The sequence below is a fragment of the Hyperolius riggenbachi genome, chromosome 3, assembly GCF_040937935.1.
Source record: "Hyperolius riggenbachi isolate aHypRig1 chromosome 3, aHypRig1.pri, whole genome shotgun sequence".
In the NCBI taxonomy this organism is placed as follows: Eukaryota; Metazoa; Chordata; class Amphibia; order Anura; family Hyperoliidae; genus Hyperolius; species Hyperolius riggenbachi.
In genome coordinates, this window is record NC_090648.1 from 77,036,888 (window position 1) to 77,050,033 (window position 13,146).

Sequence of the window (13,146 nt, forward strand, 5' to 3'; positions counted from 1 at the left end):
CATTTGGCCTAACCTACTTTAGAATGCAGGGAGCCCAGAAGACAGTTTCGCATGTACCTGTGAATGACATCATACACAGGAAAAGTCAGGAAACACACAGCAAGGGGCCTATTCAGAACCTACATTCCCCCAGACAGACAGGTTTTGAATGACAGGGGTTTATTGTAACGATCGGTGTCAGCACACAGAGAGAATCTGATTATTGGTGATCTGCAGTATCACCAAGAATACAGATATATACCCGATTATTGATGATCTGCAGAATCACCGATAATCCAAGTATAACTAACCTCTGGACACCTATATAGTTTGAGTGTTTGGTGCAACAGTAATGACTTTGAGTTGGACCACCCGAGGAGCAGGTGGTCTTTGGCAGTATGGGCGATACCGCCCTCTGGGAAGTGCAAAAACCTTCCAGCAGCCTGAGACCTCCAAAGAGGTGGAGCCCCAGGCTGAAAGTAGGAAGGACCTGTGAGTGAGTGACACCTGAAAGGTGGATGTCACTAGCAGGTCTGGAGACTATCTCTAATGGAGAGAGATAGCTCTTAAGGTCGGGCAAGCCGGGTCGGCAACACACGGACAGACAAGGTACAGAGACAGAAGGCTGATTCGGTATCCAAAGGCAGACAGGGTTAGCAACAGATAATCAGATATGCGTAGATACCGAATCAGAAAGCAGAGGGATAGTCAGAAATGCAATAGGTCATAACAGATATCAAAACAATGCCTAGTCTTGGGTGTGAGGTCCGTGGTCTCAAAACACTGGAACTAGTCTGGAGTATAATATGATGGAACACAGTATCCCTAGTCTTGGGTGTGAGGTCCGTGGTCTCGACACCCTGGAACTAGTCTGGAGTATAACACAAAGATAATACAGAGTCCCTAATCTTGGGTGTGAGGTCCGTGGTCTCAACGCCCTGGAAATAGTCTGAAGTATAACAGAATGATAACACAGAGTCCCTAATCTTGGGTGTGACGTCCGTGGTCTCAACACCCTGGAGCTAGTCTGAAGTATAACACAATGATACACAGAAGTAATCTGGCTCAGTGTGAATTCCCAGGTCCTCCTGGTTCTAACACACTGTAGGATCTGACTAAGGTCTGAGTGCTTCCACATAAATGTTCGCAACGGCAGACAACCTGAGACTGACCAGCAGTAACTATATATAGATCGGCGCTCTCCGGCGCCACCCATCAATGATAAACCAATAGGCACTTGCTCTGAGGTCAGCCGACCAACCTGGTCAGCTGATCCCTCCTTGGTTGTCATAAAGGTTCTGCCTCTCAGCGCGCGCGTGCCTATTCCTCAATCTGTGTGAACTAACAGACCCAGCCACACCAGACGCACGCTGCTGCGTGCAAACCGGCGCGCTGGACGCGGAATCAGCCGCCTTGCTGTCAGTACACGCGGCGGCTTTTCCGCGTTCTATTACATTTATAAGTTTAAACCTAAATCTCTCTCCACGGACATGGACTGTGATTGGTTGTCCACCAGAGGGACAGGCTTGGTCCCACAAAAACTAGCTTCAATAAAACCAAGCTTCAGGCAGCGAGGAGGAGTTCTCCCATTTTCCATCCTGCCAGAACTAGATGGAGGACCGAGGGCTGGTTCTCTGTTTCTCAGTTCTGGAACAAAGGATTTTTTCCATGTGCTAAGACTTTCAAAGCAGACATTTCCACCTGAACCTAAGTATTCATATTTTCTCCCCCTTTTTATTTTATACTGTGCTACTATTGTCTGTATAATTGTTGCTTTTAACGATTTTCTGTATATATTAATTATTTATATTGCATTCATAATAAAAGACTTCTAAAAGTCATTTATTTGTTCAGCTACCCCTACTATTCAGCCACACACAGAAAGAATTGTAGCTTCTGAATATCGCTACTGAGAATTGTTGTTATTAGTCAGAAAAGGGTGTGTTTTAACCGTTCTATTTGCAGATATTAGTATCAGCCAGATTGGGGCTTCTCTTCCCATCAAAAAGAGATGGTGGCAGCCTAGTATTTTGTGTTTAATAGATCGCGCACTTCCCTCTGGTCTGTCTGCTGCCCAAATTCCAGCGGTTTCAGCTCATCAATTGCGTCCTCGAGATTGGATGGTCTGTGTGCTCAAACCGATGGGAAGGCATTGTGCGGTCTGGCCACTAGGAGGTGTGTGACAACAGAGTTCCCCTTTAGCTTAGACACAACAGGCAAGAGTCCAGGGGTTCAGCAATAGTAATTGTATCATTCTAGTTGGCTGGATAGATTACTGGTTAAGTACATGGCCTTTGACATAGGAGAATAGGGTTTCATTCTTGGTTGGGGCCAATCCTTATTCAGTAAGGAGTCAGTAAGTGGGCAAGACTCACTAGGACTGCAGAGTTGCCTATTGAGAGTCCCCTTAGTGATCGCAGCTCTCAGGCGGTTTGAGTCCAACAGGAGAAAAGTGCTATACAAATGTTAGCATTAATTAAAAAGTTAATGCTGTATCAACGCAACACATTAAGGGCTTGATTCACTAAGACAAATAGCATGCCTTATCAAAGTTAACACGCCTTATCAGAGTAGTATACAAACCCGCAGGGTCTCAGGGCAGGACGAGTGGAGCTCTCGTCATTGCCAATTAGTAGGCATAAGTTTGTAGCGCCTGCTATGCTACTCTGATAAGGCGTGTTAACTTTGATAAGGCATGCTATTTGTCTTAGTGAATCAAGCCCTAAGTGTCAACAATGTCAGGAACCTTAAGAGGTAAAAACCATACAACGTAAACTAGTTAAAGAGAACCCGAGGTGTGTTTAAAGAATGTTATCTGCATACAGAGTCTGGATCTGCCTATACAGCCCAGCCTCTGTTGCTATCCCAAACCCCACTAAGGTCCCCTTGCACTCTGCAATCCCTCATAAATCACAGCCGTGCTGTGAGGCTGTGTTTACATCTGTAGTGTCAGTCTCAGCTGCTCCCCCGCCTCCTGCATAGCTCGGGTCCCAATCCCTGTCCTTTCCCTCCAATCAGCAGGGAGGGAATGGATGCAGGCGGGGACTGGAGTTCTGCAGGAGGCGGGGAGAGCAGCAGACTGACACTATAGAGATAAACACAGCCAGCTCTGACAAGCTGTTTGTCAGCAGCGTGGCTGTGATTTATGAGGGATTGCAGAGTGCAGGGGGAACTTAGGGGGGTTTGGGATAGCAACAGAGGCTGGGCTGTATAGGCAGATCCAGCCTCTGTATGCAGATAATATTCTTCAAACCCACCTCGGGTTCTCTTTAACCAGCCGGGCGGTATGGACGAGCTCAGCTCGTCCATCACCGCCGGAGGCTGCCGCTCAGGCCCTGCTGGGCCGATTTTCATCAAATAAAGAGCAGCACACGCAGCCGGCACTTTGCCAGCCGCGTGTGCTGCCCGATCGCCGCCGCTCTGCGGCGATCCGCCGCGAGCAGCGGCGAAAGAGGGTCCCCCCAGCTGCCTGAGCCCAGCGTAGCCGGAACAAAAAGTTCCGGCCAGCGCTAAGGGCTGGATCGGAGGCGGCTGACGTCAGGACGTCGGCTGACGTCCATGACGTCACTCCGCTCGTCGCTATGGCGACGATGTAAGCAAAACAAGGAAGGCCGCTCATTGCGGCCTTCCTTGTTTATTCTGGGCGCCGGAGGCGATCGGAAGAACGCCTCCGGAGCGTCCTCTAGTGGGCTTTCATACAGCCAACTTTCAGTTGGCTGCATGAAATAGTTTTTTTTTAATTTAAAAAAAACCCTCCCGCAGCCGCCCTGGCGATCTTAATAGAACGCCAGGGTGGTTAAAGGGACCTGTAGGTAAGAATTCATGTCCTCATCTAGGTGTGCATATTTATCTTCTCTTTCGTTAACACTGATTTTTGTTTGTTTTCTCTGCAGTCATCGCCACTATGCGGGATTTGGGAAGAAGTGGGAAACTTGAGAAAGAAGCTGGGGAGACCCTCAATAAAACTCTGGTGATCAGACAGCTGGATGTCACTCATGAAGACTCGGTGAAGAACTGCCTGGCAGCCCTGCCCGGTCAGACAGTTGACATCCTGGGTAAGGAATCCCTGTTTGTATGATTTCACCGAGAGCCACCTATCTTCAGTTATACTTTTGAAGGGAACTTAAACTGAGAGGGATATGGATGTTTCCTTTTAAACAATACCAGTTGCCTGGCAGCCCTGCTGGTCTCTTTCACTGCAGTAGTGGTTAAATCACAGACCTAAAACAAGCATGCAGCTGACTTCAGTCAGAGCACCTGATATGCATGCTTGTTGAGGGGCGGTGGCTATAAGTGTTAGAGGCAGAGGATCAGCAGGATAGCCAGGAAAATGGTATTATTTTAAAAGGAAAAATCTGTATCCTTCTCAGTTTAGGTTCCCTTTAAGGCAGATCGCCAGGCAAATAAATTATTTCACTATTAGAATGTGGCTTTCCTCCTTAATCTGGGAGCACACTAGCCATTGCAGAAAAACATGTGTTTACCGCATTTTTAACTTTTCTGCTGCATTTTTGTTTGCGATTGTGTTTTGCGTATGCGTGTTTTTCATGTGTTTTATGTTCGCGTATTTATATAATTACCCAATCAATGGAATAAAATACAGTAGCAAAACACATCAAAAATGCATTCCTTTGCGTCTTTATTGAGATACATTATGTGCATGCAGCATGTCACATTTTGAAAATTATGCAGCAAGTTGCGTTTTAAAAACGCACAATATAAAGTGCACATATATGGGTTTTTGGCATGAGGTCCAAAGATTTGCAGGAGCGGCAAAAACGCTAGCGTTTCTGCCTAGTGTGTTCCCTGCCTCAGTCATATATTAACCTCCTGGTGGTATGATACTTTCCTGATTTTAGGGTCTAAAAGCAATACAATTTTCTTATCATGGTGACAGACTGCAATCTCACCAGAGGAATACAGTGCCTCCAAGGACCGGAAGGAGAATGGCTGCCGGCGCCTGGATCCCGAGGAAAGGTGAGTTACAAAGCCCGCTGCACGCTATGATCTGCATTAACCTCCTGGCGGCTACCCCACGTCAGGCTAGGGTTTACCGCTCTGAGATGCGGGTTTCTGCCCAGAGCCTGACTTGGGTTCACCACTAAGGAGGTTAAAGAAGTATTTTTATGTTATCCAGGAGCACCTGTGGCTAATTGCTGAGATCTCTTAGACACTGTATAATTAACCTGAAGAAGCGGGTGAATCCCGAGAAACGCGTCATTTGTTTGTGGTGTCCAATAAAACTCTAAAAAAAACACCTCACGATGAGCTATTACTGTGCTTTATTATACCAGCCATTTTCTTGACACTTCAGTGGGGCACCTCCTCCCTCCCAGTATAATGTATGACATTGTAGTTTTCTTTTGGCTTTGCTTATATCTTTTTAGACAGGATTACACACCAGTAGTGGGATGTCGCCTGGGGGGGTATAGCACCATAACTTGAACCATTATGATATTAATTTTAAATGTTTCAGCCACTTGGCATCATGAAAAAATGGAGAAGTATGTATTCTTATGTGCCTGGAGTAGTAGGGATCCTAAATAGTGCCTTGAAGTTACCTTTTAGAGTCTAAAAGGTAACTTCAAGGCAGTACTTAGAATTTTAGACTACCCAGTCGCAGGAAGCAGATTACATTTGTGGCATATTTGTGTGCATCTTGACATGATGCAACTGCCATTTTTGACCACTAGAGGGAGGAAGAACAAAACAACTGAACATTATTATTCTGCACTATGTACCTTTATACTGTACTTGCTGTAGACCAGTGATTAGCGAAAATGTCAATATTCCTGAAAATTATGTTAAATTTGACTTTCGAGCGAAAACGTTATTGAAAATCATTTTCTAATAAGTTTGTGATTTTTTTCTGCATTTTTCACAAATTTTTGCGCTAAAAGAAAATTTTTCACATTTTTGCAGTAAAAATATTGATTTTTCCCCCCCACATTAGCATGGTAAACCATTACATGGTAAAAATAACGATTTTTCTCGGCTTCTCAAAACTGAAAATGCCATTTTCAAAATATATGAACATGGCTGGTGAAAATTTGCGAGCAACACTGGTGTAGACACGGTTTATATAATGTATATCTAGTTTGAATATTATAACCTATGATAGGCTGTGCATGAGTGTAAACATTCTGTGCTCAATGTTGAATCTTGTATGAGTAAATAATGCTTTATTACAGTGAACAACGCCGGAGTCGGCCACATTGGCCCCATTGAAAGCATGTCTATGAGTGACATGAGGAAAATCTTCGAGACAAACTTTTTCGGAGTTGTGCACTTGGTCCGAGATATCCTCCCTTCCATGAAGAAGCGTGGGAGTGGCCATATTGTGGTGATCAGCAGTGTAATGGGCCTACAAGGTGAGACATGATAATATATCTGTATATGTCCGTACAAGCTGTGAAGTGTGTCACAGGAAAAAACTAAACTCCAGCTTCAGAGGCAGTTTGCTTTGAAATAAGTGTTTTCTACAAGAAGCCAATGGTCTACAGGAGTAATATGGGAGTTCTAGTGGTCATTTGACCACTTCAGAATGCTCCATCCACTTCTAGAGGTGCAGCACAGCCCCCACCCCCCAATAAAGCTTCCCTGGGATCTAGTGGTTATATATGCAGGGGGGAGTCCAGGATGGGGGAGGGAAGGGGCACATACCAGGACACAGGCATTGGCAAATGCAGGGGGGATTACAGCTGCCCAGAATCCCCCCTCAGACCAGGACCAGTGCAGTGTCTGGGGACAGGCACAAGTCGAGACATCTGCAGGCATCCTGCCACTCACATCACCATGCTGCTGCCTGCACTATGTGGGGCCCACCCCGTCCCCAATCTTTCCCTGCTACAGTTGACTTTGGAAGGAGCAGCAGCGTGTGTACAGAGCATGGAGCAGCTCTGGGGAACTTAACAGTCAGGTATGAGCACAGCCCTGTGCCCTGCTGTGTGAATGCTTCACTTTCCCCTTAATTAGCAATGTCAGCTGTCCTCCTTATTATCTGTATCCAAATTGCTCCTGATTGATCCCGTTGTCGATCGGGAGCAGATCAGACATTTAGGAAATAAATGTCAGATCCTGTCAGTCAGACGGGAAATTGCATTATGTGTGCCCAGCGTCAATCATGTCCTACTATATTATTATACTGTAGTGTACGTGGCTGAGGGAGACCTTTCAGGAATCCCCCCTTTGAAAATCCTGGATTTGCCCCTGAGGGAACTGCATGCAACCATACCTCCCATTGCTCCCAACCCTGGATAGTCCTGGGCAAATCGGAACAGTTGAGAAAACATGCACTTTGCATAGCAGTTTTAAATTTTTCAAGGTCCCTTGTTGTCCTACAGGTCTCCTCCATTGTTCTACTGTCACCCCATGCTGGGTCATGGCCACGTGCCTCCTCCATTGTGCTCCCGTGGTCGGGAGTGTTGTATGCATGCGCAATTACAAGACTTTTACAGTAGAAAAAAATCAGAGTGGGAATGTGTCAAATACATTTTGAAAAAGACTTTGAAGCTTTTAAGTAATAGTGGGAAAGGACAAGTTTAAACTTAATGTATTAAATAAGACACACGTGGGGTTGGAGTGGCACCTAAAAATTGGCCAGTAAAACCTGGAACGTTATCCAAAACTAGATACCTGTCCCATAACCACACCAAAAATTCTGTATTAATGTTGAAATAGTTATTAAAAACAAATGAAGACAAACGTAACTGACCGTAACAAACTGTAAAAATAGGGTTGTGAATCCTGCAAGGTGGAGATTTTCTTATTGGTTGACTAAAGGTGGCCACACACCATACAATTTTTTAAATGTCTTTTCAATTCAAGAATTGCAATACATTTTTCTGACCGATTGTAACATTTCAAAAATCTGACCAATGTGCCACTCACATATGTTCAATTTTTCCCCAATTAGGAAAAAAATGATTGAAAACTCAGAAAAAAATGATTGGGGTCTGTACATCAAGAAATTGTCAAACTACCACACACCATTCAATTTTCATATAAATTGATCTGAGAAATCAAATTTTATCAAATAAAAATGGGAAATTCGATCAGATTTCTCAAACAAATATATATAAAAAAAAAGCTGTCAATTTTTCTGTACAACCGATCATTTTTATTGAATTGCCGTAAAATGGGATCATTTTATTGTATGGTGTGTGGCCACCTTTAGCGCTTGTTCACACTTACAGCGATTTCGCTTTTTTTTAAGCACTGGTGAATCGCCTTAAAAGCGCTTCTGCAATGTTGCTCTATGTGAGTGTTCTCACATAAGCGATGAGCTTTCTATTCAATCACAAACACGGTTCCTGCACCATTTTCTGAGCTTTGCGATTCAATAGAAAGGATAGGGAAATCGCAAAGTGCTTGAAAATGCACTCTGAAAAGCGATTTCCTGATTGCTTTCAATGAATAAATATATTGGATTTATTAATTTCCAGGGCAAAGAGTTCTGACGTCAGGAAGTGAAAAAAACATTGCTACACAAAAACGCTTAGAAAAGCACTTTCAAAATCGCTCCATAAATTGCTCAGTGCTTGCGATTTATAATGTGAACAAGGCCTTAACCCTCCTGGCGGTTTGTCAAAATCCGCCAGGGGGCAGCAAATAGTTTTTTTTTTTTTTCATGTAGCGAGACGAGGTCTCGCTACATGATAGCCGCTGCTCAGCGGCATCCCCCCAGCCCCTCCGATCGCCGCCGGCAATCGGAGATCAAGAGATCCCGTTCAAAGAACGGGATCTCTTGTAGGGCTTCCCCCGTCGCCATGGCGATGGGGCGTGATGACGTCACCGGAGATCCACCCCACGGCGCTGCCTGGCACTGCTTGGCTTTGCTCCGCACGGGCTTACCACCAGGGAGGTTAAAGGAAATATTCAAGTACAACAAAAAACAAAATCCACTTACCTGGGACTTTTTACAGCCCATGGCTGCCATCCTGTGCCCTTGCCGCAGCTCAAGTGGCTCCCAGTATCCTCCGCTGCAGAAGCCGACCTCATTAGGTCGGCTTCCGGGTCAGCTTCCTGTGCGCTCCATGGCACGGGTCATGTGGTCCGGCTGATGTCATCAGGTCTGTACTGCGCAGGCACAGTAGTTCTGCACCTGCGCAGTACGGACCTGATGATGTCAGCCGGACCACGTGACCCGCACATGGAGCGCACAAGAAGCCGACCAGGCGAGGTCAGCTTCTGCAGCGGAGGACACCGGGAGCCACTTGAGCTGCGGCGAGGGCACAGAACGGCAGCGAGGGGCTGGAGGAAGCCCCAGGTAAGTGGATTTTCTTTTTTTTTTTTTTTTGTGCTTGGACCTTCTCTTCATGAGTTCTGGTTCACTGAGATTCTACTGTAGTAATATAATAACATTTCTGTTGACTGTCTGTAGTTGGAGAGATGAATAAAGTATGAAGCTCCTTAGAGTATCTACAAGGGAGGATAAACACCAGAGGAGCAGCAGCTCCACTCCAGAGACCTCTACAGCTCTCTTGCCCTGTTATTATGTGTACAGAAATATAATCTTGCAGCTTTGTGTGTTTTACATTCCAGGCATTGTGTTCAATGATATCTACGCAGCATCAAAGTTTGCGATTGAAGGATTCTGTGAAAGCCTGGCTGTTCAGCTACTAAAGTTCAATATCTTGTAAGTTATTGTTACTGCCTTTCATTTGTATTAATGCCACACAAATCTTGTTACTGCATCCAGAAGTTTTATTTCTAGGACAAATGTTATTATAAATGTCAAAATAGGGCTAAAGCAAAACACTGCAATGAAGCCGCATATACATTACAGGCAAGTACTGTAGCTTACTAAATCCAGAGTGATGCAATGCATTATCAGTAAGTACCACTAACTAGCTTAGCGGCTGTAGCTTAAAGCGGACCTGAACTCAGAACTTCCTCTCTGCTCTAAAAGATAAGCAACAGCATAATAAAATTTAAAGAAAAACATTTCTTTGTTACAGCTTATAAAGCTCCTACAGAGAGGCTGCAGTGTGGTAACTTCCTGGTATCCTGGGAACACAGAAAGGGTTAACCTCCTGTGTTTACATATTAGCTCAGAACTCGGCAGAGAGCTGACAGCTCAAATGACACTAGCTCATTACCTGCTGAGAAGGAAGCTCTTTACATAACAATTTATTTGGCGCACCAAAACCTGCCAATGACAACCACAGTGTCAGAGGTGCAAGAAGGGGGTGGAGAACAGTTTGTTAATGATTACCACTATCTATAGAAGTGATTGTTATGAGCACAGGACCAATAGAGAGCTAATACTATAGTTGAGGTAGGGCCTTTCGGGGCCCCTCTGGCCCAAGGACCCCAATGTGGTCGCTACCTCTATCTGCAACCCCTATTGCTACGCCCCATATCGGGTTACATTGGTTCACAAAATGGGGCATTAGAGGTGGAATGAGGGACAGGAGAATTTGGTCTCACAAAAAGGAGGCTATCCTTACAAGCCCAAAATAGCTGTGAACTATGGAAGCACTTTATTTTCTAGGGTTATTTTTACTGTATATAAACAGTTATTTTAGGTATTAAAACTGATGTAAGTTTATCTAATGTTTGCTGTATGTGTGCAGCGTTTCCTTGATAGAGCCAGGCCCTGTCAACACAGAGTTTGAGATGAAGCTGATGGAGGAAGTCTCCCGATCTGACTTTCCTGGAGCTGATCCTGAAACCATCAGATACTTTAAAGAGGTCTACATACCTGCGGCTCAAGAGATCTTCGCCACGATGGGTCAGACACCCGATGCAGTTGCAAAGGTTGGTGATCAGGGCTGTATTTGACCTAATTCATAGATATATGTTAACATTTTCAGGATCTTGTCGGAAACTGACGTAACTAATGTCAGATACAGTTGTTAAAGAGTAAGTTTACTTATTTAAAGACACCTACTTCTTCCTATTCCCTATCACATTTAATGGTTACCCCAGCCCTTTACACTCTCAAATACCCTTGAAAGTTCCAGCAATTATGTCACATCTGGGTGGGAATCCGGAGGCAGGTGCAGTTTCCTCTTGTGACATGGGGGGGGGGGGGGGGGGGCTTTCAGAGCCGGGACAAGGTCTTCCTGCACCCAAGGCTGAGACAGCAAAGTGCGCCCCCCTTACCTCCCACCCCAGCCGTTACACATTGATTGCTATTAGACTAAGAGGTGCCCCAGGGCCCCCAACTCCCCTAATCTCTAGTTATCTGGCTTGCAGTCACTGTCATGTATCCCCTTTTCTTATTTCTCTCTGCTTCAAACACAATAGGGGAATGATAGCTGAGTGAGTTGTGCGCCCCTCCTACACTGCGCCCCGAGGCTGGAGCCTCTCTTGCCTCTGCCTCGGCCTGGCCCTGGGGGGGTGGCATGCACCCCTCACCCTCTACTTTTGCCACTGACTGAAAGTTTGCTTTCTTAAAACAGAAAGTATTTGCGATAATTCAGGTTGGAGTGAGCTCTGAGATGTCTCCCACAATGCATCACTGCTGAAATATGCAAATCAACCATTTGCGCCCCTCCTACACTGCGCCCCAAGGCTGGAGCCTCTCTCGCCTCTGCCTCGGCCTGGCCCTGGGGGGGGTGGCATGCACCCCTCACCCTCTACTTTTGCCACTGACTGAAAGTTTGCTTTCCTAAAACAGAAAGTATTTGCGATAATTCAGGTTGGAGTGAGCTCTGAGATGTCTCCCACAATGCATCACTGCTGAAATATACAAATCAACCATTGTTGTCCTAGGAATCTAGCCACACCTCCAGAACCACTGGAATGCAATGATGTGTCAGCTTGTAATTTGTACAGAGCCATAATAATCCAACATGCATACAGACAGTTTCGGATTGTTTGATCCTCATCAGTGCATGGCAGGGATTAATTTGGCTCTATGGAGTAGGGCTTGTAACACCGAGAGGTACAGACTAACCAGCAAGCTCATGGTGAACCAGAACTCATTGGAGTGTGTGAGGGGCTACAATGGTCCAAAAAGCCCCCTTACTAAAATGCATGGAAAACAAGTTTGCTTTCTTACAACAGAAAGTATTTGCAATGATTCAGGTTGGAGTGAGTTCCGAGATGTGTCTGAACCATGGTAGCCCCTCACACACTCCAATGAGTTCTGGATCACCATGAGCTTGCTGGTTAGTCTGTATCAGAAAGGAAGTTGTAAAACAGAAAAGGGAGGCTGAAAATGGAGAACAACACACAGAAAAAGAGAGACGCCATTCAAGGGAGCTGCAATTCAAGAATGAAGGTGCAGCACGTAGAGGATAAGTGATAGTATGCCGTGTCCCCTCTCCCTGTGTCTCACGGGGCACACAGTCTGTACTGCACAGTGAGGGGGCGTGTTTTCAGTCTCAGAACACATCGTGAGAAGCAGCAACATTATGTTTTTGGGCACTCAAGGTGGGCTGGCTTCTTGGTTACTACGGCCATGATCATTTGCATATTATGCTAATAGTTTCATCAGCCATTTTTCCTGCCAAAACAAATGCTTATTTATTATGCATCTGGGGGTTGGTGTATTGAAAGGTGTATGTTTGTGCACATTTTTATGGTTCATGCAGTTTGATAAAGGGCTACAGTATATAGCCCGAAACAGCGGTCTGTCACAGCTGTCTTTCTGTGATGCAATAAAAGAGGTACTGTATTTTTCGGCAAAAAAGGGGAGAAAAAGTCCCTGGGTCTTATATGCCAAATACAGAGAGTATACGATTTACAAACGCCCGCTGATATGAACTGCCGACATGCTGCAATGTTTGCCCTCCGTTCCCCCATATGTCCTCCTCTGCCCCATGTATAACTATCAGAAGTGGCAGCATGGTTCACCTCATCCATCGGCACCAGTGGCGATCAGCAACCTCTCTCTCATGGCTCCCCTAGTGCTGGCTTCTGCTGATTACATCATCAGCAGAAGCCGGCATTAGGGAAACAGTGAAGGCGAGGAGAGGTCTCCGATTGCCACTGGAGCAATAGGTTAGGTGAGCCATGCTGCCACTTCTGATAGTTATACATGGGGCAGAGGAAGACATACGGGGGGAGGGAAGCGGAAGACACACAAGGGGGCAGAGGAGGGCAAATGGGGCACAGGAGAACACATGAGGGACTGAAGGGAACACACTGGGGACAGAAGGGGACATATGGGTGATAGAGGGGGACACATGGGGGACACAATAATTAGGGGAGAAC

General features: G+C 45.6%; 1 protein-coding gene across 1 annotated transcript in view; it reads left to right on the forward strand.

The window, feature by feature from the left end:
* RDH8 (retinol dehydrogenase 8) overlaps positions 1-13,146 on the forward strand; it is a 37,504-nt gene that overhangs the window by 17,295 nt on the left and 7,063 nt on the right. The window contains exons 2-5 of the mRNA XM_068274414.1: positions 3,873-4,034; positions 6,171-6,350; positions 9,523-9,616; positions 10,557-10,740. Of these exons, the coding sequence (XP_068130515.1) occupies positions 3,873-4,034; positions 6,171-6,350; positions 9,523-9,616; positions 10,557-10,740 (620 nt within the window). The remainder of the gene's footprint in view (positions 1-3,872; positions 4,035-6,170; positions 6,351-9,522; positions 9,617-10,556; positions 10,741-13,146) is intronic.